We start from the raw sequence: 25961 nt of genomic DNA, 5'->3' as shown, positions 1-25961 counted from the left end.
ACAGTGGTCCCTTGATTCAGGAACTCAATTCTATCTGTCTCGGTCTCTGTCTCTCTCTGTCTCTGTCTCTGTCTCTGTCTCTCTCTCTCTCTCTCTGTCTCTCTTTCTGTCTCTCTGTCTCTCTGTCTCTGTCTGTCTCTCTCTGTCCGTCTCTGTCTCTTTTTTTTTTTTTTTTTTTTTTTTTTGTTTTTGAACTGGGTGTTAAACTCAGGACCTTGTACCTACCAGGCAGGTGTTGAACCACTAAGCTGTATCCTCACCCCTCAATTCTCTTCATCATTCTGATTGCAAACTGAATTAAATGAGAATTAAATCAAATTTTCCCATCTGGTCAACATTTTGATTTGGTGGAATAGTGGAAAGAATCAAGTTTGTGAACCAAGGTACCCCTGTATACCATAGAATGAGAGAGTATATGAATATATCTTTTTTACAAAAAATTTTTATTACCTTATTGTACATTATAGTATATGCCTAATTGAGATGTATTCACATGTATTAGTTTACTACTATTTTATTCTTGCCTTCTAAAAATGTTTTTTTTTTTTTTTTGTCTTTTTCATTTTTATCGGTACCGGGGATCAAACTCACGACCGCCTGCTTGCAAGGCAGGTGCTTATGCCTCTGAGCTAAACCCCCAGCCCCCTAAAAATGTTTTAAAGATTGTGTGGAATTGGGCATAGTGGTAATACTTGTAATTCTGGGAGGCTGAGGAAAGAATCACAAGTTCTAGCCCAGTCTGGGAAATCTAGCCATTTGACAAGACTCTTTCTAAAGGATATAGCTCAGAGCAGAGGCCCTGGGTTCAACCTCCTAGTACCACCACCACCACCATCACCCACACACACACAAAAAAGATGAAATACTTGCTAGTTTGTTTACTTGAACCAAAGATAGAGCATTTATTTTAAAAGAATATGTCCAAAGGAATTACAAAGAGGGTAGTGTTAAATTGTTGGTTCTAGGTTTGGCAGTTTGATTAATTTACAATAGAGATTAACATAAGGTTGCAGTTGAATTTGAAGAAATCTCTTGAATTGGAGAATTTCAAGCTTCCATCTTTTCTTTTGCTTCCATCTTTTCATGTGAAGGATTTTAACCTCATTATGACATTTTTTTCAGGAAGTTTATATCGGCGGGGTGTAAGTAGTCCATACTTGCCTTCTCAGCACTCTACAAACTGAGGCAAGAGGATTGAGAGCTCTACATCAAACAAGGCTACATAGAAATTCAACACCAGTCTGGACTATATAGTAATACTCTGTCTCAAAACCATAACAAAGGAGTTGCAAGCCATATTGTTAAATGAAAATCGTTACTTGTATCACCTCCCCTGTATCTTCCCCCTTCTTCTATTTTTTTTTTTTTTTAAAGATATTTGTCTTTGGAAAGATACTTGTCTTTGGAATTAGTGCCCACTCTCTAATCTAGGATGATCTCTTTTTAAGATTCTTAACCTAATTATATCTGCGTACCCATTTTTTCCAAAAAGGTCACATTCGGGGGCTGGGGATTTAGCTCAGTGGCATAAGCACCTGCCTTGCAAGCAGGCGGTCGTGAGTTCGATCCCTGGTACCGATAAAAAGGAAAAAGACCAAAAAAAAAAAAAAACAAAAAACAAAAGGTCACATTCATAGGTTTTGGGTGGATCTATTTTTTCATTTGGAGGTGAGGACTTAGTAGAATGTTCAGCTTAGTAGAATGATATTTACATTGTCTCAGAATATCTCCTCATTGAATATTTAACTAAAAGAAAATGATTAATTTTACAGTCAAGAAATCTGATAGGCCCTGTTTGATCAAGTTATCAAAATCTGCAGTCATTCTAATGGGGGAAAATTATTCTATTTTGCCTGTAATGAGATCATAGTTAATACTTTTGTAATATTCTTTTCCAAAATGCATAGTATCCTAAACATCATAAAACATCATCATTCAACAACATCACTTGTTGAAGTGACTGACAGTTTCTTTAAAACCACTGAGGAGGCTAGGTGGGTATGTGATCCCAGCACTCGGGAGACTGAGGCAGGGGATCACTATGAATTGAGGTCCAGCTTGGACTACATAGTAAGTTCCAGGTGAGGCTAGCCTAAATTACTTAATAAGATTATTTCTCAACATTCCCCCACCCCAGCCAAAAAAATGCACACCAGGGAAACACTGAGAAATTGTTCTAGATTGAAGAGGCTAAAGAGACATGATGTAATCCTGTAATCTCAGCTGGTTAGGAGGCTGTGGTAGGAGTGCAGTTCAAGACCAGCTTGGCCAACCTAGTGAGTTCAAGGCCACCTGGATTATCCAATGAGAATCTGTTCCAAAAAGCCAATAATAAAGTAAATAAAAGCAAAGGCTGGAGATGTAGCTTCATGGTATAGCACTTACCTAGAATGCATAAGGCAATAGGTTTGGTCACTAATACTAAGGAAGAAAAAAGAGCATGATAAACTTATATAATAAGAGATTCTGAGTTCTATCTTTGTTATAGCAAAAGCATATTATTAAGAAAATTAGTGGAATTCAAACAAGGCCTGGAGGTGAGGTGGCCACCATCAATGTTAACTTCCTGATATTGATGTTTGGCATGATTTGAGTGCGTCTTCTAGAAATTTTGTGTTGAAACCTTAGATTCTCAGTGCAGCAATATTAGGAAGTGGGGCCCAATGGAAGGTCTTCTGTTATGTGGGTGGAGCCCTTGTGAATTTATTAATGCTTTTCATGGGAGAATGACTTACCTGTGGTGGGAATTCAGTTCCCACCACCCCTGTTTTGCCATACCCCTGTTTTGCCCTTCTGCTTTCTGTCTTAAATGGAAGGAACACATGGCTTTTACCAGAAACTTGCAGATACTGTCCTCCCCTCTTGGGCTTCCTAGCTTTCAGAGTCAGGATTCAAAGCAAACATCTGTTCTTTATAAATAACTCATCTTAGATACTCTGTTACAGTAACAGAAAATGACCTAAGACGGTGGTTACTTTTGAAGGAAAATCCCTTTGTTTGTAGGCAGTGGATACTATAAATATTTGGGAATGATGGAATACCTTGTTGGTGTTTGAGTTGCGATTGGCGTAAGAAAAAGAATTTCTTTGAGTGGGCTGTGGCATGGCTCAGTGGTCAGGCATTTGCCTTTTTTTTGTGCAAGGCCTTGAGTGACCCCACTCCTCAGCCCTCTGCCACACAGCAAAAAGCAACAAAATACAGATAATGGTAATATGGAAGTATTGAATTTTATTTGATACAGTAATGCAAGCCTGTTATCCCAGTGCTTGAGAGGCTTCGACAATGACCTTGGGTTCACAGCCAGCTTGGACTCCCTAGTGAGTGTCAAGAAAAAAAGAAAACAATGAATGTATAACACACACACCCTCCATACTTAGTTATATCTAGATTATTCAGAAATTTCGAGATGGGGTACTGCTGTGTTGTACAAAGTGGAGTGCAGTGGCTATTGATAGGTTTGATCCCGCTACTGATGTTTAATCATTTAACAAAATAAAGATTAGCAGGACATGGTGCCACATACATGTAATCCCAGCCCTCAGGGTGCCTAAGACTGGAGGATGGCAACTTCAAACCCAGCCTGGGTAACTTAGCAATTCCCTGTCTCAAAACGAAAAGTAAAGAAAGAGCTGGTGATCCAGCCCTGTGGAAAGATCCTGGGTTCAATGACCAAATATAAATAAATGTTTAAAATAGAATATAAGTATTCTGAAATTAAGAAAGACAATATTATACTGTTAATAGCTCCTTAATATATGTACATTTAGTGCTATTCAGAATCAGTTCATTGGCTTTTTTTTTGATACAGGGCAGGTTCAGGCTGGCCTTGAACTCGAAGGAATCTTTCTGCCTCAATCTCCCAAGTGCTGGGATTATAGGTGTGCGACACCATGCCTCGCTTCTTTGGCAAAAATTAAGAGCATGTCTTTGTTTATTTGCTTTTTTTTTTTTGGTAATCAGAATCGAATTCACAACCTCAGTTTGCCAGGTAGGCGCTTATGCCATTGAGCTAAAGTCCCGGCCCAGGAGTATGTTTTGTTTTTTTTTTTTTAATTTAAAAAAAAATTTTTTTTTTTTTTGGTCTTTTTCCTTTTTATCGGTACCAGAGATCGAACCCAGGATTGCCTGCTTGCAAGGCAGGCGCTTATGCCGCTGAGCTAAATCCCCAGCCCCTAGGAGTATGTTTTTTAAAAAAGAGTAATTGAGGGATATTTAAGGTCTCATTTACTAAAAATAATTACAATACTTTAGTAGGGTGACTTATTCAAAACTGCTCCTGCGACAAATTGTAACAACCAAGGTTACATTTCAAATGAGTTTCATTATTTTTAGGCTATTGCAAAAATATCTGTATAGATTACCTGTGCTTTTGACTAAAAATATTGTCCTTTTTCTTTGGAGTTTTTTGTTTGTTTTTTTCCTTACAGTTTGGTTTTAGGTCATATTTCTTTTTACATTAGATTTTATTGTTACATATTAGATATACATAATGATCACATTCATCATAGAGAATTTGTCACTGTACATAATATAACTTGTTTTTTTTTTTTTTTCCCTTTTTCTACTCCCCTATTTCCCTTCCCTCCTTTCAACTCCCCTTTTAGGTTATTTTTAAAATACTTTTTTTTAGCTGGATGTGGTGGCACACACCTGTAATCTCAGCACTTAGGAGGCTGAGGCAGAAGGATTATTGCAAGTTCAAGACCAGCTTGGGCTGCAAAGTGAGCTCAAAGCCAGCTTGAACTGCATAGGGAGACCCTGTCTTAAAAAGACCCCCCCCCAAAAAAAAAAAAAAAAAAAAAAAAACTTCTTTAGGTTTGGGATTTAGCTCAGCAGTGTAAGAACCTGCCTGGCAAGCCTGAGGTCATGAGTTCCATCCCCAGTACTAAAAAAGAGAATTTAACCTTTTTTAAAAAAATTGATACATTGTAATGATACGTGTATTGCAGGAATTTGCACCTGTACATAATAAGTCTTGCTTTTTTTTTTTCCCCATTCCCCTGCTCTCCCTTCAGCCTCTCTTTCTATCCTTCTTTACCAAAGCTTTGCTTTCATTTTTTCTATTTTTTCCTTGTCCCTTTCTTCCCTTCTCCTTCCTTCCTCCTTAGTTCCCCTTCTCATTTGAACGTTTTCTTCCTGTTTCATGATATTTATTATACATTTTGGTCCTTATTTATACTTTGGTATTTCACACCAGAGGAACAATGTGGTATTTACATGTATCTGATTTATTTCATTTAAAAGCATGGTCTCAAGATGAATTCCTTTAGTTAGAAATGTCTTAAGCTTATCCTTCTCTGTGGCAGAGTTGTATTCCATTGTATTTAAGAAAAGAACATCTTTTACATATTCATAGGTTGATGAGCATTTGAGCTGTTCTGTTTTCAAACTGCCACTTTATACTTGGGTGTGCATGTATCACTGTGATATGATGCTTTTAATTCTTTCAGAAAGATACCAAGAAGGGGGATAGCTGGGTCGAATGGAATCTCTCGTCCTCATTTTTTCAGGAATCTTCACTCTGATTTCCACCGTGGTGGCACCACTCTATATTCCCATCAACAGTGGAGAAGGGTTCTTTTCTCCAACAGCCCTGCCAGCATTTGTTTTTTTGTTTTTTGGTACTAAGGATCGAACTCATGACCTTATGCTTGCTAGGCAGGTGCTTAGGTTGCTGAGCTAAATCCCTGGCCCCCAGCATTTGTTATTGATTTTCTTTCTGGAGTGAGATGGAATCTCAGCATTGTTTTAATTTGCATCTGTTGAATGACCAATGATGTTGAACATTTTTTCATATATTTACTTGCTGTTTCTACTTCATCTGAAACTTTTTTTATTTTAGATGCCCAATTTTGGATTGGGGTCTGATATTTTGAGTTCTTTATATTTTCTAGATTGTAATTTAATTTTTTTAAAATGACTTAAACTACTTGAATACTGCAGGGAAATTTTCATTTTCTGAATGTGCTCAAGAAAACTTTATGGATTTCACCTCATTTACATTTATTATGATAATCAGTGTTTTTCCTTTTTTTAGATTCTTAGCTGCAGAAAACTATCTGATTCAAAAGAAAGGATTTTATTGATAGTAAAGTCATAAAATAATTGAGTTACAGAAATGAACAGCATACTCTAGGCTGAGCTTGTAGGAATGACTTCTGAAACACACTGGAGAACTGGAAGGGCTAAGGAGCTTTCTCTAGTCTACTCTGTGCCAACAAAATCGATGCCTGCTGCCTGTTTTTGTTTTTTTCTTTAAGGCAGGATCTCACTGCAGTTCAGGTTGCCTGTCAGTTCACTATATACTCCAGGCTGACCTCGAACTCCCAGCAATCCTCTTGCCTCAGCCTCCCAAGTGCTGGGATTACAAGCATGCACTAGCATGCCTGGCCCTGTTGCCCTCTAAGAAATTTTTTTTATTGGTACATGTTTGTGTAGTATAAAATGATCACATAGCTTGTGGGAAGTTGGGACATATATATAATGTGCTTTAATTATTTTTTAATTTAAAAAATGCAAAGTATGTTATACTATAAGTCATAAAATATTCATCCATATACATTTTAATGAATAAGTGTAAAGTAAACACTGTCCAGTTAGGAAAAGGAACATTGTCTATACTTCAGAATTACCTATATGCCCTTCCTGCTTTTATAAATCCAATAAACACTAGCCCAACTTTTATGATGATGGTTCTATAGTGATTTGCTTATTTTTCTGAGTAATTTAATCGGTAGTTTAATTGTGTCTTTTTTGGGGAGGGGAAGGGTACCAGAAATTGAACTCGGGACTTTTCACTTGGTATACCACTGAGCTAAGTCTTTGGCCCTATATCTTGTTTTTGAAGAAACTCTTACTGTATATATTCCTTTATTTCATAGTTTTTTGTTGTTATTTTGTTTTTGAGACAGGGTCTCACTGTAGTTCAGGCTGGTCTTGAAATCATTTGTAGCCCGGGCTGGCCTCTAAGTCTCAGCAATCCTCCTGCCTCAGCCTTCCAAGTGCTGAGATTATAGGCATGGTGCTACCATGCCTAGCTGTTTCGTAGTTCTTATGAGATTCTTACACATTACATATAGTATATATCCATTTTCCATGTTGAAGGATATTTGAGTGGGTGCTCATTTTTAGCCTCATGAACATTCTTATATCTTTTTAAATATGTACATTAATATATGGTGTATATCTAAAGGATAGTCTGAGACTATGCACCTTTCTTTTTTCTGAATCAAATGGTGCCACCACACCTGGACACCATTTGTCTTTTGAGAGTAGCTGTCTTAACAGGAGTGAGGTATTGACTTATTGTAGATTCGCCTTATTGTAGATTCGCCTTTCTTTTTTTTTTTTTTTTTTAATCGGTATGGGGATCAGACTTGAGACCATGCGCTTGCAAGGCAGGTGCTTATGCTACTGAGCTAAATCCCCAGCCCATCTTCACCTTTCTTAAGTTAATACCTGAATGTTTCTGAAATATTACCAGTTTATATTCTCACAGTGGCTGGTGATAATATACATTGTTTCATATTAACCACAATTGGTATTGTCATACTGTAATTTGTACAATCTGATAATCATGTATTAAGTTGTGGCTTTTAATTAGTATTTTCCCAGTAATTAAAGATATCAAATGCCTTTGCATGTTTTTTATTTGAAGACATTTTTTGTTTTTGTTTTTTGGAGAATAAGTCTTTTTGGCCTTTTGTCTTCAGCCTTACCCTCCCTTTTTTTTGGGATAGAGTCTTGTTGTGTAACTCAGGCGAGTCTTTACCACTTTCTGTAGCCCAGCTTGGCCTTGAATTTGTGATCTTCCTCTGTTAGCCACCTCAGTGCTGGGATTACAGGTGTGAGCCACCACACCTGGGCACCATTTGTCTTTGAGAGTAGCTATCTTAACAGGAGCGAGGTATTGACTCATTGTAGATTTGATTCAGATTTCCCTTGTTAGTGATGCTGACCATCATTCATTTACTTATTGGTCATTTGTATGTCTTTGGCAAAAATGTCTTTTGAGATCCTTTGGTGTTTTGTTTTGTTTTTGTTTTTGTTTTTGTTTTGTACCAAGGATCAAAACTCACAACCTTGTGCTTGTCAGGCAGGCACTTATGCTGCTGAGCCAAATCCCTGGTGGCATTTTGGTTTTTTGAAACAGAGTCTTGGTGTGTTGTTTAGGCTGGCCTCGAATTCAGTCTGTGATCTTGGCTGGCCTTGAAAATGTTGTACTGAAGTTTGAACCCAGAATCTTTGCACTGAACTTCATGCTTCTTCCGTAATTGTTTCTTAACTTCTCTGGCTCAGTCTGTGTTTATGTGTTCGAAGGGATAAAACCCAGGCCCTTCACTGAAATAAGATACCCCTAGCCACTTTTTTTGATTCTCATTTTGGGACAGATTTTTGCTAAGTTGCCCATGCGAGGCTCAGACTTGTTACCCTCTTCCTCAGTTTCCTGGAATGCTAGGATTACAGGTGTGTACCACCATACCAGGCAGAAGCTTTTTTTTCTCTTTGAAATTAAAGGAATTTGAAAAAAAAGTTTGTAGTATTGATTCATTCAATACTGTTCATGCTGGAGGGGTGAGCAGCAGAGAAAGTACTTCTCCAAGTTTTGGTGTAGACACTGGAATAGAGCAACGTGAGGAATAGAAGGAAGAGAGAAGTGGGTCCCATGGACACAGGAAGGATCAGAACTTGACTTAAAGCCCCTGAAGAAAGATAATTCAGGAGTCCAGCAAAAAATACGAAAACCAGGGGTGGCAGCCCTCCAAGACAAAGAGAAGCAGGAAGCCATGTGGCCCCTCCCCACCTTGTGGGGCAGAGGCCCTGCTGGCAGGCTGGGAAGAAGCAGCAGGGAAGCTGTCCAGCCTCCCTGTGTGCTGGTGGAGGGAGCACTGGGAGAAGCAACAAGGAAGCTGCCTCTGCCTGATCCCTCCCCTGCTTAGCCGACTGAGCATGGCACAGGCTGAGATGATAATAACTGAAGTAAGGAACCAACCTGACATTTATGTTGTTTGACTTTGCCAGCCAGAGGCCAGTAGTTTGAGCAACTATTTAGAGGATAACAATATGCAATATAGTAACAATTCTGGATTTCCTACTGTCTGATCCAAACAAAACAACAACAAAAGAACCTACAAAGTATTGATCCCTCATCTGCAAAGTGAAGATAATGGGAATAATTTTTGTTTCATAGGTTTGTTACAAATATTGAGATAATACATATAAAGCTCTTAGTATAGAACATCATACATAGAGCTCAGTAAATGTTATTTTTAGATTTTGTCTATTCAAAAATAGTTATTTCAAAAACAAGTACATTTTTGGAAAATCTTCAGAGATTAATAAACATGCTAAATGGTTGACTACATAGTATCAAAACTTATCTAACTAAATCAGGAATGTAGTTAAGTGGCAGAGCCCTGTGTCCATTTCGTACTATAAAAAGTCTAAAACAAAACTGATGTCTTTAAATGTAGTTAAGACTAAGAGCTACGTGGAAATAATGTGTCTTGTAATATATTTCTCTTTGACTGATTTGGCAGTTTTATTATAGTTGAATTGTTTATAAAATTTATTAATGTATTAATAGATCAACAGCTGGGTGTGGTGGCACAGGAGGCTGAGGCAGAAGGATTGCTGTGAATTTCGGGCCAGTGTGGGCTACATAGTGAGTTCAAGGTCAGCCTTGGACTACATAGCAAGACCCTGTCTCCAATAAATAAATAAATAAATAAATAAAATAAAAAATGTAATAGATAAGCACAAATCCCTGTTTTCCAAAATATATTTAAAATATTTTAATATGCTAATTCAGGCTAATTGCTATTTGTATCCTGATAATGTATTAATGTTTATACCTAGAAGAATAAAATATTTTGTTTCTCTTTGCAGCAGAATGGCCAAAGACAATGACAGGTCTGCCCAGCACATCAGGGACAACTGCCAGTGTGGTCATCATACGGGGCATGAAGATGTATGTAGCTCATGTAGGTGATTCAGGGGTGGTCCTTGGAATTCAGGATGACCCGAAGGATGATTTTGTCAGAGCTGTGGAGGTGACACAGGACCATAAGCCAGAACTTCCCAAGGAAAGAGAACGAATTGAAGGACTTGGTGGGAGGTAATGATTTGCTTGTCTTTCTCTTCTGGTTCAGTTTAATTGCTTCTCCCTTTTAATATAGTTGATTTTTTTGTAAAATGGGTTTTCAGTTTGCCTGATGCAAAACCCCAATGCACTCATTTATCTCATTTTAAATTGATTTTTATTTTATTTTATATTTTTGATAATACTTCCAAAAGGAAAGTAATATATCAAGTCAGCTAACAGTACATACAAGATTTTTTTTTTTTTTCCTGTATTGGGGAGTGAATCCAGGGTCTTTCCAGTAAACCATATCCTTAGCCCTTTATTCTTTTCATTTTTAAAAATTTTGAGGTAGGGTGTTGCTAAATTGTTAAGTTGCCCACACTGGGCTAGAATTTGTAATCTTGCCTCAGCTTCCAGAGTGCTAGAATTACAGGCATGTATCACCAGGTGCAAGCTCATACAGAATTTAATTGAAAACCATTCCTAAAATTGGAGCATATTGGAAGGTGAAGGCAAAGGGATTAAAATTTTGATGCCAGCATGGGCAATTTAGTAATCCAGTCTCAAAACACAGTTTTAAAAAGTGCCAGATGTGGTGGCATACAGCTGTAATCCTAACACTTGGGAGACTGAGGCCGGAGGATGGTCGTGAGTTCAAGGCCAGCCTGTACTACATAGCATGACCCTGTCTCCTTTAAAATTTCTTTTTAAAAATTGCTGGGGATGTAGCTCACTGGTAAGGCACTTACCTATCATGCTGTGAAAGTCTATGTTCAATCTCCAGCACTGCCCATTTCCCTCTCCCCCCAAAAAATTATGCATGGATTTTAAAAAAATAATTGAACCAGTGGCTTGTGTTTATTTGTAGCATTGGGGCTTTCTTTGTGCTGGGCATGCTCTGCCATTGAGCTACAATTCCAGCCTTTTTAAAATTTTTGAGACAGGTCTTGGTAAGTTATCCAGGTTCTCTTGAATATGTAATCATCCTGCCTTACCTTCCTGAGTGACTGAGCTTACAAATATTTGCCATTGCACATGACCACTTACCATTTTAAAAAGATAGATCCAATATTTTGTAAAATTAAGACACTAATAAAATGTATAAAATTAATAGATCCTTTTAATTTGTGCAGTACTGAGATTGAACCAAGGTTTTAGCACTGAGCTATATCCCCAACCCTCTTTATGTCTTATTTTGAGATAATATCTTGCTGTGTTGCACAGACTGGTCCCATTCTTCCTCCTCCGTGCACAGCCTTCCCCAATATCAGTATCCTGTACTAGAGTTTTACATTTGTAATAATTGATAATGTTATACCCAATTTCCATAGTTCACATTAAGGTTCATTCTGAGTATACTTACAGAAAAATACATTGAGGGCAGGGATTTAGCTCAGTGGCATAAGCACCTACCAGGCAAGCAAAGGTTGTGAGTTCAATCCCCTGTACCAAAAAAAGAAAGAAAAATACATTAAGACATGTCTGCAGCATTATAGTATCCTGCAGAGTAGTTCCATTGTCTAAAAGTCATCTGTGTCTGCCCATTTCATCCTTCCCGGCAAGCATTGATGTTTTTACTATCTCCGTTGTTTGGGCTTTTCTAACATCATGGTTGGAAGCCTTATATTTGATTGTGCAACATACACATTTATCATTTGGAAAATACTGGTTCACCAAGTTATGCAAATCTCTTAAATATGGACACACATTATTATGTCCAATCATTCGGTCTCTTAAAATCTCTGCTGACCTTAATATTGGATGAATAAAAAGTTAAGCTTGAACACCCCTAAAAAGGTCTTGGGGGACCCAATCCCTAAGTGTGTGTGTGTGTCTGTCTGTCTAGGGCCTTAGGCAGACTAGGCAGGCATCATTCCACTGAACTACATGTTATTACAGGTATATGCCACTGTGCCTAGCTTCTAAACCACATTTTGAGAACCACTTTCTAATACTTGCATGGTTTCATCTTATCTCCAGTTCTTTGAAAATCTTAAGTTGTGCAGTAGGCATACAATTTTTTTTTCTTAGACTGCTACAAATAGCTGCTTGAACAGTTATACATCTTTTCCTTCCTGATTAAAATGCTGACTTGACATAACACCTTTAATGGAAAGAAGGTCTTCAGTTTGCCCTGTTCTTGCACTGTTCTTTGAGTCACAGAGACACAGAGAATGTCAGCTCTGTAGTAGGGCATCATTGCTTATTGTAGAATGAACCTTGAATGAACTGTTTCTTTGCAATTAGGGAAGACTTTCATAGTGTATAAATTTCTGTTTGGAAGCAAAGACCTTGATTTCCTTCTGTGCATGAAGTTTGACTTGTATAGGGACCAGGCAGCTACAGCTGTGGACTGATTCCTATGGCATGTGAAAACTTACTTGCTTTTAGACCATGTGGCCTTATTTAGTTACACCTGAGGTGTCATTGGAGGGCTAGTAAATTGCTCCCAGATATCTTAAGGATCGCTTCTGAAGAGAATTCCGTTTTTTTTTTGTTTTTTTTTTTTTTTTTTTTTTTGAGACAAGGGCTTGAACTCAACTGTGTAGCACAGATTGGCCCCAATGAAGACAGTGTTCCTGAAGCAACCATGTTGGCATACTGTACTTCCTATTCTATATCCTGCAGTGTTGAGAGTCTGCTTTCAGGTTGTAGCCTACTTAGTCCTGTGAGTGTGATGGTCTATGTGAGACCTATACTGGGAGCTGTGCAAAATGGCCTTTATAATCATAAATAGAATTCTTGCATATGCTTGGGTCTTTTTCTGTTATTTTTCTTCTGTCATTTACTAGTACAATAATTTTAAAAACTTAAGACTTTCTGTTACGATTTTTTCTCTTTTTGGCAGTGCTAGAAATTGAACCCAGGACTTGGGAGGCATTCCAGGCAAGCTCTGCCACTAAACTACATCCCTAGCGCCATTTATCATACTTTTAAAATATTGATAGGCAGGATCAGCTCTCGTTGATCTTTTTAAAAAAATAACTTTTGGCTATTACTTATTTTTCAACTTAAAATTTAAAGTTATAGTTTCCTTGATTTTAATAGCTCCTTAATAATTAAAGGTTCGTGTCTTTGGCATTATCACTAAAGTACCATCTGGACAGTTGGACAGATGCTCTTTGCCATTTGGAAGCAGGTGTCCTTTTGCAAAAATTGAGCCATTTTATGATAAGTTATTTCCTCACCTCCCTCTGTCTCAACCTAGGCATTTGGCCAGCACTCTGTTGTTGTAGCCTTCTGTTGCTGCTCAGTCAGCTTTCTTCATGTCAGGATGTTCCTTTTTATATGTTTTTTAATCCTACAGGACAACAGCAGGGAGTGCAGGAAAAGCAGCATCTTTTGTAATTAACTTTTTTTTGGTACTGAGTTTTGAAACTAGACGCTTTGAACTGAGCTATATCCCCAGCCCCATGTATGTGTGTATCTATGTGTACATGTGTATATGTATGTGTGTATGTATGCAGAGACAGATCTGACTGGACTGTCCTATAGTGTAACCACTGGCCACACGAGACTCTACATTTAAATAAAAATTAAATGTATAAAATCAATTTCTCATTTGACCTGGCTCCAGCTTCAATATTCCCTAGCCACCTGTATCTAGCCAGTGGCTATTCTGTTGCACATTGCAGAGTTAACATTCCCTTCATTACAGGAAGTCTCATGAGACCTTGCAGCTCAAATCTCTGGATTGGTCCTGTTTTCCCTCCCCTTGCCTCCTCTTGCCTCCCTTCCCCTCTCTCCCCTTCCCCTCTCTCCCCTTCCCTTTGCCCCATTCCCTCCCTTCCCCTTCCCCTTGCCCTTTCCCTTCTCCCCTCTTCCATCCCCTTCTCTCTTTTTTGTGTGCCTCGCTGCTTGGCCAGCTCTTGGCCTCTGGGGTGTGTGTGTGTGTGTGTGTGTGTGTGTGTGTGTGTACCTGTGATGCAGCTCTTGCATGGCCAGCTCTTGGCCTCTGGTGTGTGTGTGTGTGTGTGTGTGTGTGTGTGTGTGTACCTGCGATGCAGCTCTTGGCCTACCATGTCGTCCCCCCCCCCCCATGGAACCCAGGACCTTCACACTGAGCTAAATCTTCAGCCTTTTTTTGTTTTTAGACAGTCTTACCAAGTCATTAAATTGCCCAAACTGGGCTCAAACTTGTCATCCTCCTACTTCAGTCTCCCAGAGTGTTGAGTTATAGGCCTGGGCCATCATAACAAGTCTTTTTTTTTTTTTTTTTTTTTGGTACCAGGGAACTCAGCCACATACTTGCAAGGCAAGCGCTTATGCCGTTGAGCTAAATCCCCAGCCCTGTCATCATAACAGGTTTAATTAGATACTTTAATGGGCTCTGTCTTTGATAGTATTAGGAATCAGCGTCTGTCTTAAGTTTTGTCAACTAGGCCTAATGTAAGGTAGACTAATATTGTTTCTTAGAAATGCTCTTCACTTCTCTTTCTCACATCTTTTCTAGTCTTCCAGGAATGCTACCCTTGTGTTGACATTAGGAAAAGAAAAACAGAAATTGGGACTATATTGACATAGGAATTACTTTTTTTTGTACTGGTCTCATTTCAGTCATGCCAGGAAACCATCTCTCTTATATTTTGAGAGTTTTTTCCCCCAAAGAATTAATCATATTTTCAAGTATTAGGAAACTTGGGGTGTGTACTAATTACAAATTTCTGTTACTCATATTGCAAATTTTTAGGAAGATTTTCTTACTCTAATTCTCAGATATATCTCTGTAGAGCTTATAATGGATATATTTCTTAAAGTCTAGGAAACAATTACAGAAATACTTAAATATGTATATAGATGTTTCTCTTGTGTTATATTTTATTGGTTGTTTAGAACAAAAATACTATTAAGTTTTTACTCCTTCCCCAAAGAAATGTTCAGAAATACTTCTATTTTTTGGAGATAAGGTTTTGGTAAGTTGTGTAGGCTGGGCTCAAACTTGGTGATTCTCCTGCCTCAGCCTCCCAGAGTGCTAGATATGCAAGAATTTGTCACCATGCCTAGCTTTAATTCTTCCTTTTTAATTTCTTTTATTGCTACTTAACACTCCTTGATTTGGGGCTGGGAATACAGCTCAGGGACATAGTACCTGCTTACAAAGTGCAAGGTACAGAGTTTGATTCCCAGTATCAAAAAACAAAAACAAAAAACCTCTTTGATACTCTTTCTTTCCGTAGTTCTTTGAGGCATTTTGCTTTTTCCTTTGACATGATGTCTGCTCAATTTTCTTTACATTGTTTCTATTGAATTTTGTCTTTCTGACCTTGGTTGACTATTTCCAAATTCTCAGCTAAGTTACTGTTTTTTTAGTGGTAGTGGTACTAAGTATGGAACCCAGGGTATTTGTACTGAGCTACATCCCCAGAAACCCCTACTTCTTTTTATTTTTTTATTTTATTTTACTTGTTTATTTTGCCTTTTTGAGATAGGGTGTCACTATGTGGTTCAGGCTGGTCATGGGCTCACTTTGTAGTTGGTCTCAAACTTGAAACGATCCTCCTGCTTCAGCCTTCCAAGTGCTAGGATTACAGGGGTGCACCACCATACCTGGCTCCCTTTTTAAATTTTGAGACAGAGTCCTGTTGAGTTTCTCAGGCTGGGCTTGAATTTAACATCCTCCTGGTTCAGCCTCATAGAGTGCTGGTATTACAGGTATATGCCACTATATTTTGGTTAATCTTACTCTGTTTTATTTTTCCTCTCTGAACAGAACTTTGGCTTGTGTATCCTTGTAGCTAAGTCATTTTATGATGATGTAATCTTATTTTACTAGTTACTGAACACACTGAAATATTTTATTTGTTACGTTTAGTCATTTAGAGTATTTACTTGAACCCTGTTTATTTTTTAGTGTGATGAACAAGTCCGGAGTGAACCGTGTAGTTTGGAAAAGGCCTCGGCTCACTCATAGTGGACCTGTTAGAAGGAGCACAGTTATTGACCAGATTCCTTTCCTGGCAGTAGCCAGAGCACTTGGTAAGTAGGACTTGATTATGATGAAATCATGTTAAGTGTTCTGCAATGTATGATATAAAATAAAAGGGGACAGAGTCCTAAATGATTAATTGGTACACGGTTATGGTAATGATATGATAATACTGTGTCTTATTTTTATTTTTTAAAAACCTAGTTGAGGCCAGGGATATAGCTCAGTGACACAGTGCTTGCCTGGCAAGTGCGAGGTTGAGTTTGATCCCCAGTACCAAAGCCAAACCAATATAAAACAAATTAAAAAAAACTAATTGAGGAGAAAGTTAAAGTATATGTTTCTTTGCTTAATGCTCTTTGGTCCTAAATTAAGTTCAGTGTCTTTCTAGCTTTTACTTATGCAGAGACAGACATCTATGACCAGGATTACTATTACTCTGGAAATTATATTTTTATTTATTTATTTTGGGTTTTTTGAGACAGCATCTTGTATGTAGCTCAGGCTGGCCTCAAACTTGTAGCAGTCCTTCTGCCTCAATCTCCCAAGTTATGGGATTATAGGCCTATGCCACCAAGCTGACTGAAATTACTTTTAAATACCCTGTTTATAATGCAGATTACTTTCAGTTTCATGAGATAAAGCTTTGAAATTGGGAATATAGGCAAGAAATAAGTAGATTTGCCTGGCTGTGGTGGTACATACCTGATCTGGCCTGCAGATCAACAAGTTTAGAACTCCTGGAGGAGAAACGGGGATTAAACAAAAGACATGGGGGAGACAAAAAGAGACGAAGGCAAGTTGATGTTAACCCAATCAAGCCTCTGGTTTATTGAGAAAATAATCACACCTTTTATAGGCTAAGGGCGGGAGCTGGGACAGGAAGAGGTTAAACAGATGAATACAACAGGGTTACCATCACATCCGGATAAGTGACATAAGCAGAAGAGGATTATAGTTAATGTAGGCAGACGCAGTGCCCATAGGAGAGAGAGAGAGAGACATCGAGGCAACAATGCCTGTCACTCGGCTCCCTACACATACCTATAATTCCAGCTATTCCAGAGGCTGAAGCAGGAGGATTGCTAAGAATTTGCAGCCAGCCTGGGCTACATAGTGAGATCTTGAAATAGAAAGCAAGAAGAAAAAAAGAGGAGAGAGGGAGAGGAGAGAGATAGGGAGAGAGGGAGAGAATGAATTGAGAAGTGAAAAACTATTTTAGATGGTGTGATGAAAATGCTACTTTTAGGAAGCATGTTATTTTAGCTGTGATTTGAAGGCTGAGAAGGAGCTAGTCTTGTGAAGAGCATGTGGAAGAATACTCTAGCCATGGAGTCGAGTGGGAGAGCTTAACATGTACTAAGAACTGTCAAAGGGCTGGCTAGAGTTAAGGTGGGTTAGTGCTCATGCCTGTATATTCCCACTATTCTGAAGGCAGAGACAAGAAAATCTTAAGGTCCAAGCCATCTGGCCAGCATGGTGAAACCTCTGCCTCAAAAATCAAAAGCAGCAAAAACAAACATAAAAGGCTCCAGTCAGTAAGATAGATACAGGCCATGCTGTTGTAGATATTGATGTTGTGATCTAATTGTCATGGGTAGCATTATAGGATATTCAGCTAAGGAATGGCAGGTGATTTGCCTTTTAAAAAGAGTATGCTGCGTACCATGTACTCACTCTTGTTTTTTATGGTCAGATGCTCATAGGCCTAATCTAAATGAAGTCTAACTGGCGAGGGGTAACAGATAATTAAAGTTACTCTAAAAGTGCCATAAAGAATTAAAATAGATGGTGTGCCCGTACTTGGTAGAAGGGATAGTTGGGTAGCAGGGAGAACTACTTTATGAAGCTGGGTGGGATAATGCATGCCTATAATCTCAGTACTTTTAGGGCAGAAGAATTGCAAATTTGAGCCAGCCTAAGCAATTAATAAAAGCAGGTGGGTAGTATATTTGTTGGGTTGGGGGAGGGCAGAATATATATTCTGTGTTTCTACTGAATAGCACTGATTTTCTTTTGAGGAATTCCATCTTCTGCACTGTGTGCTGTCCTACTATAAACAAATTTCTAGTCAAAATGTGTTTAGAAAACAAAGAAAGACTAGGCATATGGTGCCATTATGGCAATCGGATCCTCTAAACTAGAATTTTAATCGAGTGAGAACAAAACTTTATTTGAAAATTAAAGGCTGAGAAACCAGGTATGGTAACACATGTGAATATCCCAGCTTGGGAAGCTGATGCAGGAAGATCATGGTGAATTCCGGGCTAGCCTGGCCTACATAGTGAATTCAAGGGCAGCCTGAAATGTATAGCGAGACAAAGCCCTACCTCAAAATCAAGGGGAGTGGTGTTGAGAGTGTGGTGCAGGGGGGAGGCACTTGTGTAGCATCCATGGGGCCTTAGGCTTGAGCTTCACAACTAAAGAACGATAGTTACTTTATCCTAGTGACATTGTGTCCTTTGACACGGCCCTGTTGATATAGTTGGATTTTCTTGGTTGTCTGGAAGTCCCCTGTTTCAATACCTGGTTCTCTAGCCTGCTTATTTCTATGAGCAACTTGATTTTCTTTTAAGTAGCCTTTTTGGCCTAAATTAACATGGTTGGAAATTGTAGCGCAAATCTTAGTAGCAGAACCACAGTGAGAAAAGGTGAAGTTGAAAAGTGAGGGTAGAGAGCCGGGCATGGTGGCTCACACCTGTAATCCCAACACTCAGGAGGCTGAGGCAGCAGGATCGTTGTGAGTTCAGGACGAGCCTGGGCTACAAAGTGAGCTCAAGGCCAGCCTGAACTGCACAGCGAGACCCTGTCTCAAAAAGACCCAAAAAAAAAAAAAAAAAAAAAAAAAAAAGTGTGAGTAGAGATAAAGATACTTACCAGAAGGAGAAGGACTATATAGTTCAAGGTGAGGTATATGGTGAAAACCTAGCTTACTAGGAACTAAATCCTATCAGGTCTGTCTGTCTGTCTGTCTCTCTCTGTCTCTCTTTCTTTTCCTTTTTTTTTTTAATAAGATCTTGCCATGTAAGTCCGGCTGGCCTCAAACTCAAAGATCCTCCTACCTCAGCCTCCCAAGTGCTTAGGTTACAAGCATGTGCCACCAGGCCTGGCAAGGCCTTCTTTGGGCTATGGTAAAACGAAACAAAATGTTTTGGACAGCTGTGCATGGTGGTGCACACCTGTAATTCCACTCTTGAGGCGGGGATAGGAGGATTGCTGCAAGTTAGAGGCCAACCTGGGCTATATAGGAAGTTCAAGTCCAGTTTGAACTACATAACAAGACCCTGTCTCATAAAGAAAAAGAAAAAAGAAAAAAAGAAAAAAAAAAAAGCTTTTGGAGCCAGTTGTGTCTGTGGCACATGCCTATAGCTCCAGCTGCTTGAGAGGCCTAGGTGACAGAATTGCCTGAGTATGCAGACCAGCCTGGGCAACATAGTGAGACTTCTTTTTCACTATGTTGATGAACAAAAGGTTTACGGGAACATTATTCAATTCCCAGTACTGAAGAGTAGAGGGAGAAAAAACACCAATTCTACCCCTGAGGATGGAGCCTTCATGACAATCACCTCTTCCTCTCTTCCTGTCCACCAGTACTAAGGGATTGAACTCAAAGCCTCCACAGTGTGTTACATCCTTAGCCCTTTTTATTCTGTAATATGCTCTAACTAAATTGCTCAGGCAGGACTCAAATTTGTAATCTTCTTGCATCAGCTTTCTTGAGTACTGAGATTACAGACTCCTAATCACCTTTTAAAGGTTCTACTGCTTAATTCTGTCGTAGTGGCAGTTAAATTTCAACATGAGTTTGAAGATGAAGAGGACAAGCATTCTAACCATAGCACGTATCTGTCTCATAGAGTTTTGATTATTGGATTACTTGATACATGCAAAGTGTTTAAAATTATGCCTGGCACATAGTGAGTGCCGTGTAAATGTTAGCTGTTACTGTTACTGATACTTATTGATTGATGTAGGGCAGTGACATGATCCAGTTTGTTTTGAAGGCTCATCTTATCTGCTATATAGCCAAAGAGTATAGAGAAATAAAATTGAAGGCAAAGCTGGGCATTCTCCCTCTCCCAGTACTCTGGGAGGCTGAGGGATGAGAATCACAAATATGAGCCTAGGGTGGGCATCTTAGCAGAACCCTGGTGTCATAGTTTACTCTTGTTGCTGGGACTAAATGCCCAGTACCCAGAGTTAAAGGAGTAAAGGTTTATTTAGTTTGTTGAGGTTTCAGTCCAAAATCAGCTGACTCCAATGCAGGATGGCATGGCTGAGAGACAATGCCTATTTATGGTGGTGGAAGACAGAAAAGCAACAAGAGGAAAAAAGAGGGAAAACTTTGCCTCTTTTCCTCTCTTATATTGTATGCAGGTTACTTGGTGGCACTGGCACCATCTCCTGCCTCTCTGCTTGTGCAAGACTCAGGATGTTTACAAAGTGAGGAGTCCCCTAATTAAGCTTTTGCAGGGGGTGGGCCTTACGGATCACTAGTGCTTGCCAGCCAGGTGCTTTAGTTAAGCTTTTAAACTTCTCAAGTTGACACAATGTATCAACCATTACACCTGTTTGGAAACAAAAGAAAAAAAACTCCTAATAGAATTAAGGATATTGTTCAGTATTAAGGCCCTGATTTCAATCTTAGTGCCATACATGTGCAGTGTGCCGAGGTAGTGATATCATTTAGAAGCTTGTTGTAAGATTCTAGGCATTTGACTTATTTTATAGATTTGTTATTGTGGAACTAGAAAGTTGTGTAAGTTACCCAAATTATTTATAATATAGCATGTAACACAGTTGATCTACTTGTTAGCAATAAAAAAAAGATGGAAAGGTTAATAGTAAGCTGTTGCTGCAGCAGCTTACATTTCAGGTAGTGGATAAATTTCAGATTGACTACAGCTGAGTGTTTATGACATTATAAACGTTTATAACACTGGTGAGCATAGAAAGGGGTCATGAGAGGGAAGGAATTGATTTTTTTTTTTTTGTGTGTGTGTGTGTGTGTGTCTATTTTTCTTTTTTATTGGTACCGGGGATCAAACCTCATGACTGCCTGCTTGCAAGGCAGGCGCTTATGCCGCTGAGCTAAATCCCCAGCCCCAGGAATTGATATTAAAAGGGTGTTGTTTTTGTTGTTGGTGTTTTAAATGGAGAACTCATTGAATTTCAGGTAAGATTTTACTCTAGATTCAAAAGTAAGGCAGGCCTTAAATTTAGAAAAGTAGACAGAAGTTTTATTTTGTTTATGTCAGTGTATGTATCAAGTATTTCAAGTAAGTTTTGAAACTTTTTGGGGGGAGGGACATAGTGGGGATTGAGCTCATGACCTTGTGCTTGCCGGAAACTCTTAAGTGAGTTTCGAGGTAAATAAAAGAGGACTAGGAGAGACATAGCAGAAAAATTTTTCTAGTTCAGATAATTTTACTCAGATCAAGTGATTTTTTCAGTCTAGAGCAGTCCAGAAAAATAATTAAATCTCTATTTGAATATCTTTAAGTAATCTTTACTTAATATTTCAAACTCTTACATAAATAGTTAAATAGTTCTTTTTTTTTTTTTTACAAGTTTCTCCTGAAGATTAAAAGTTAAATAGTTCTAATTGTCTTTTATTGTGAGTTAAAAGTTTGCCTCCATGTTACTTTATATATTTCAGATATTGGCCTTTGTTTTGTTTTCTCAACAAAAATTGGGCAATGTATTTACTTGTGTATTATATGAAAATTAACAATTGGTTAACATGTCTCTCTGGTCTTTCTTGTAGAATAGAGTTCTGATTTTTAGGTCCTTTATTATATGGTTATGTGTTGCTTAAAGATGTGACTGTGTTCTGCAGCGTGTATCCTTAAATTGTTGTGCGAGTCAGAGAGTGTAGCACATAACTAGATGGTTCAGCTCAGCCGCTTGATGTAGCTCCTGGATGGAATCAAGAGACATGGTAAACAAGAAGTGTGGGGCTGCTGCTGGAGCAACATGGCAGGCTTACAGTACACTTTTTTTTAAAAAAAAAAAAATGAGTACACTCTTAGGTAATGATAAAAAATTATAGTAAACACATAAACTAGTAGCATAGTCATTTATTGCTTTATACGAGGCTTAATGGCATGTGTATGTGCGATACTTCAGAATGACTGGCAGCTCATTAGGTTTGTTTACACCAGCATGACCATTGACTTGTGAATAATGCATTGTGCTGTGACAGATGGTTATTGTGTCATTAGGTGATAGGAATTTTCACCTCCATTATAATCTTTTGAGACCATTGCCATGTAGGTGATTTGTCATTGACTAATACGTTGTTAGTGACGCATGGCTATTTTTGTCATGTCCATATACATGATTCCTCAATAAAATGTGGCTTGGTATCCCTAATCCAAAAATTCAACATCTGAAGTGCTCCAAAATTTGAACCTTTTTGAATACCAACAGAGTATGGCATAAGTGGCAAATTCCACATTTGATCCATTTTAATGAGTCACAGTCAGGATATAGGCAAACACTGTTGTATAAAATTACTTTTAGGCTGTGTGTGAAACAAATTTTGTGTTTAGCCTGGAGTCCCAACCTCAAGGTAAGCCACTATGTATATGCATGTATTTCAAAATTCAAAATTGAAACACATTTGGCTGCAAACATTTTGAATAAATGATAGTCATTCTGTATTATTTCCTGCTATGCATCCTGGCATTCTATGATTAGCTTTTAGTAGTCATATTGCATTGTTGGCTAATAAGCTCAGATGCTTTCTTTCTTTTTTCCTTCCTTCTTTTGACAGAGTCTCTGTGTAACCCAGGCTAGTCTCAAACTCACAATGATCATCCTGCCTCAGCTTTCCTATTGCTGGGATTACAAGCATTCACCACCATGCCCAGCTACCTTTAATAAACATAAATCTTTCCTAAAATAAAAGTGATAGACTGACACCAATAATAAGAAACTTAATAGGCATATAAGTTACCAGGTTTAAGTTCAGAATGTTAGCAATATTTCTTTTTTTTTTTTTTTTTTTTTGTCTTTTTGAGACAGGGTCTCCCTATGCAGTTCAGGCTGGCCTTGAGCTCACTTTGTAGCCCAGGCTGGTCTCGAACTCGCAACAATCCTCCTGCCTCAGCCTCCTGAGTGCTGGGATTACAGGCATGAGCCATCACGCCCGGCCAAATATTCTTGGGGTAGTCTTGGCTTTTTTTTTTTTTTTTTTTTTTTTGTCTTTTTCCTTTTTTTTTTTTATCAGAACCAGGGATCGAACTCACGACTGCCTGCTTACAAGGCAGGCACTTATGCCGCTGAGCTAAATCCCCAGCCCCTGTTAGCAATATTTCTAAGAGTGCTGTTTTTTTTCCTTTCTCCCCCACCCCCTTTCATTTGTTCTTTCCTTTCTTTATAGTACTGGGGAACTGAGCCCTGGGTTTTTGGCTAGCCTTGGCAACATAGCAAGACCCTACCTCAAAAGAAAATAACTATAGCTGGGCATAGTGGTACACACCTGTAATCCCTGCACTCAAGAGGCTGAGGAAGGATTGCTGTGGGTTTGAGGCTAACCTGGGCTGCATAGCCAGTGAAGTATGTATGTAGTTCAGTGATACAAAATTTGTTTACCCATTTGTTAGGTCATCACCATTATCCATGCTACATTTGTGTTTCAAACAGATTATCTTGTTTGTGGACTTGAGAATTGATTAGAATTAATTAGAGGAAGGAAAAGTTGTTGGAGAACTTCATAGGAAGGCTCATACAAAGTAGAGTAGATGCTGAAATTTTTGGGGTGTCCTGTGAATTGTTGGCTACCAGGTACCACCATGTGCTGGAATCTTAGAAAAGGGTCCCTCTTCTCTAGTGTCACTTCAACGCCCTCTACAGGAAAGAGGAAAAATGGCCATTGACAGGCAACCTACCATGTGAGACACTCTCCTCCTTCAGAACCCACAGAAATGTTTGTGATCCTGTTTTGGTGAGCAAACACTACACTTAACCTAGACCTAATTCTGATATTTGATCTTCGATAAAGCCCCATAGACTACTTCATTTGGCAAAATAAGGGAGCTGGCTATGAATATGATGAGTATGTTGAAAGTTGATTCTAGGAATTTTTATTATTATTTATTTGTTTATTTTTAGTTTTTTAGAGATCTCACTTTGTAGCCCAGGCTAGTCTTGAACTCAGTATGTAGCCCACGTTGGTCTCAAACTCATGTCAATCTTTCTGCTTCAGTCTCCCAGATTCCGGGATTATAGGTGTGTTCCAACACAACCAGCCTCTAGGAACTTTTAAATAGCAAATAAAAGCAATTTGAGCCTCAAAACAAATTATAATAGAAACTAGGTAAAGTATACTGAATAAAGCCAGGTGTGGTGGCATACATTTTGTAATTCTAGCACTTAGGCTGAGGTAAGAGGATCATGAGTTCAAGACCAGGTTGGGTCACATAGTGAGTTCAGTGCCAGCCTGCACTAACTTGTCTTTTAAAAAAAAGGAAAAGAAAAGAAGTGCCCAGTGCCAAGACAGGTAAAAGCCTTTCTTTCTGGAAATGTTTTGAGGTTTTAGGGAGGAAGAAAAGCATTGCAGATTGGTAAGATATTGGAGAGTAGTGATTTGAGAGTTGTCTTAAGAGTATTTATTGCAAGCTTGAACAAATGGTTAAACAAAAGCGATATACATAAATACTTATGTATGCATGGACATCTTCGAAGGGTAAGAGTAATACTGTCTCTGTGGAGAACTGGGAGGGACAAGGATGGAAGGGGAGTTTTCATTGAATACCTTTCATACCTTTTGGATTTGTACAAGTATAAATATTACCTGTCCAAATATGCAATTTACTTAAAAATATTGAGATTTAAAAAGATACTAATGAGCTGGGAGCAGTGGTACAAGCCTGTATGGAAGGCTGAAGACTTACAAACAAGTACCATTCTGAGAAAATTATTCATAAGTCAGACTAGTTCAAAAGCCAACAAAGTGAGTCCTATACAGTACACCTGTGAAAATTCATGACTTGAGTATTTGTAAGTTGGAGACTTCCTGTATTCCCAAAATACATGGGACACAGTGATAGGAGGATTTCAAGTTCAATGCCAGCCTGGGCAGTTTAGCAAGATCCTGTGTCAATGGATAAATACATAAAAAGGACTGAATATATAACTCAGTGCAAGGCCCTGGGTTCAGTCCTCTCGATACCTCCCTCACAAAGATATGAATGTTAATTTAAGTGTAAGAAATTATGACCCTTCTTTTAAGGTCATCTAATCTGCCTTAGATTGAAAATTGAATATTTTCTTTTTTTGAGATGGGGTCTCGCTATGTAGTTCAGGCTGGCCTCGAGCTTACTTTGTAGCCCAGGCTGGTCTTGAACTCACAGCGATCCTCTCACCTCAGCCTCCTGAGTGCAGGGATTTACAGGCATGAGCCACGACGCCTGGCTGAAAATTGAATATTTTCGAATTCAACATAATACAGAATTTAGAATTCAACATAATACAGAGTGGGGAGCTCCAAACAGAGGGAGGTGAATTCTCTCATCCCAAGAAGAAATTAAGGTGACTTGCTGACCATCCAAGGTCCCACCACAATCCTGCTGCAGCTTGCCGAGGTCCCAATGTGGCTTGCTGAGCTGTCCAAGGTCCTGCTGCTTCAACATTGAATTCAGGGGCCAGCGAGCCAAAGGTAGAGCTGAGTTGGCAGGGTGCCTACATCGACCTGTGGTGAGTGATGGGAGTGGAGCCATTCCATAAATAGGGGTCTCTGGCAGACAACATTCTGGGACTGGGCAGGACTGGCAAGTACAAGGGGCAGCAGTGACTTTAGTCAGTTGCTCCCTTCCTGAACAGGATTGGTGGAGTGAGTTAGGCCTGGATCACGTGACCTGGCTGAGACCCAATAGGTTATCCGAAATCAAGTCCCTACAGTGGTGGCGCACACTAACCCAGTGAAATCTCAGAATTTTGACTGAC

General features: G+C 38.8%; 1 protein-coding gene across 2 annotated transcripts in view; it reads left to right on the top strand.

The window, feature by feature from the left end:
* The window catches only part of Ppm1d (protein phosphatase, Mg2+/Mn2+ dependent 1D), a 44727-nt gene that overhangs the window by 5600 nt on the left and 13166 nt on the right, over nt 1–25961 (top strand). The window contains exons 2-3 of one of the 2 annotated variants that reach the window (XM_013152350.3): nt 9892–10117; nt 15936–16060. In XM_013152350.3, coding sequence (XP_013007804.2) covers nt 9892–10117; nt 15936–16060 — 351 coding nt within the window. Of the gene's footprint in view, nt 1–9888; nt 10118–15935; nt 16061–25961 lie in introns of both variants that reach the window. The other variant, XM_003469578.5, reaches the window with a different exon arrangement.

This window comes from Cavia porcellus, unplaced genomic scaffold, assembly GCF_034190915.1.
Source record: "Cavia porcellus strain 051 isolate PalLab524CR breed Dunkin Hartley unplaced genomic scaffold, mCavPor4.1 scaffold_6, whole genome shotgun sequence".
Lineage (NCBI taxonomy): Eukaryota > Metazoa > Chordata > Mammalia > Rodentia > Caviidae > Cavia > Cavia porcellus.
This window is presented reverse-complemented; position numbering and strand designations above follow the sequence as displayed.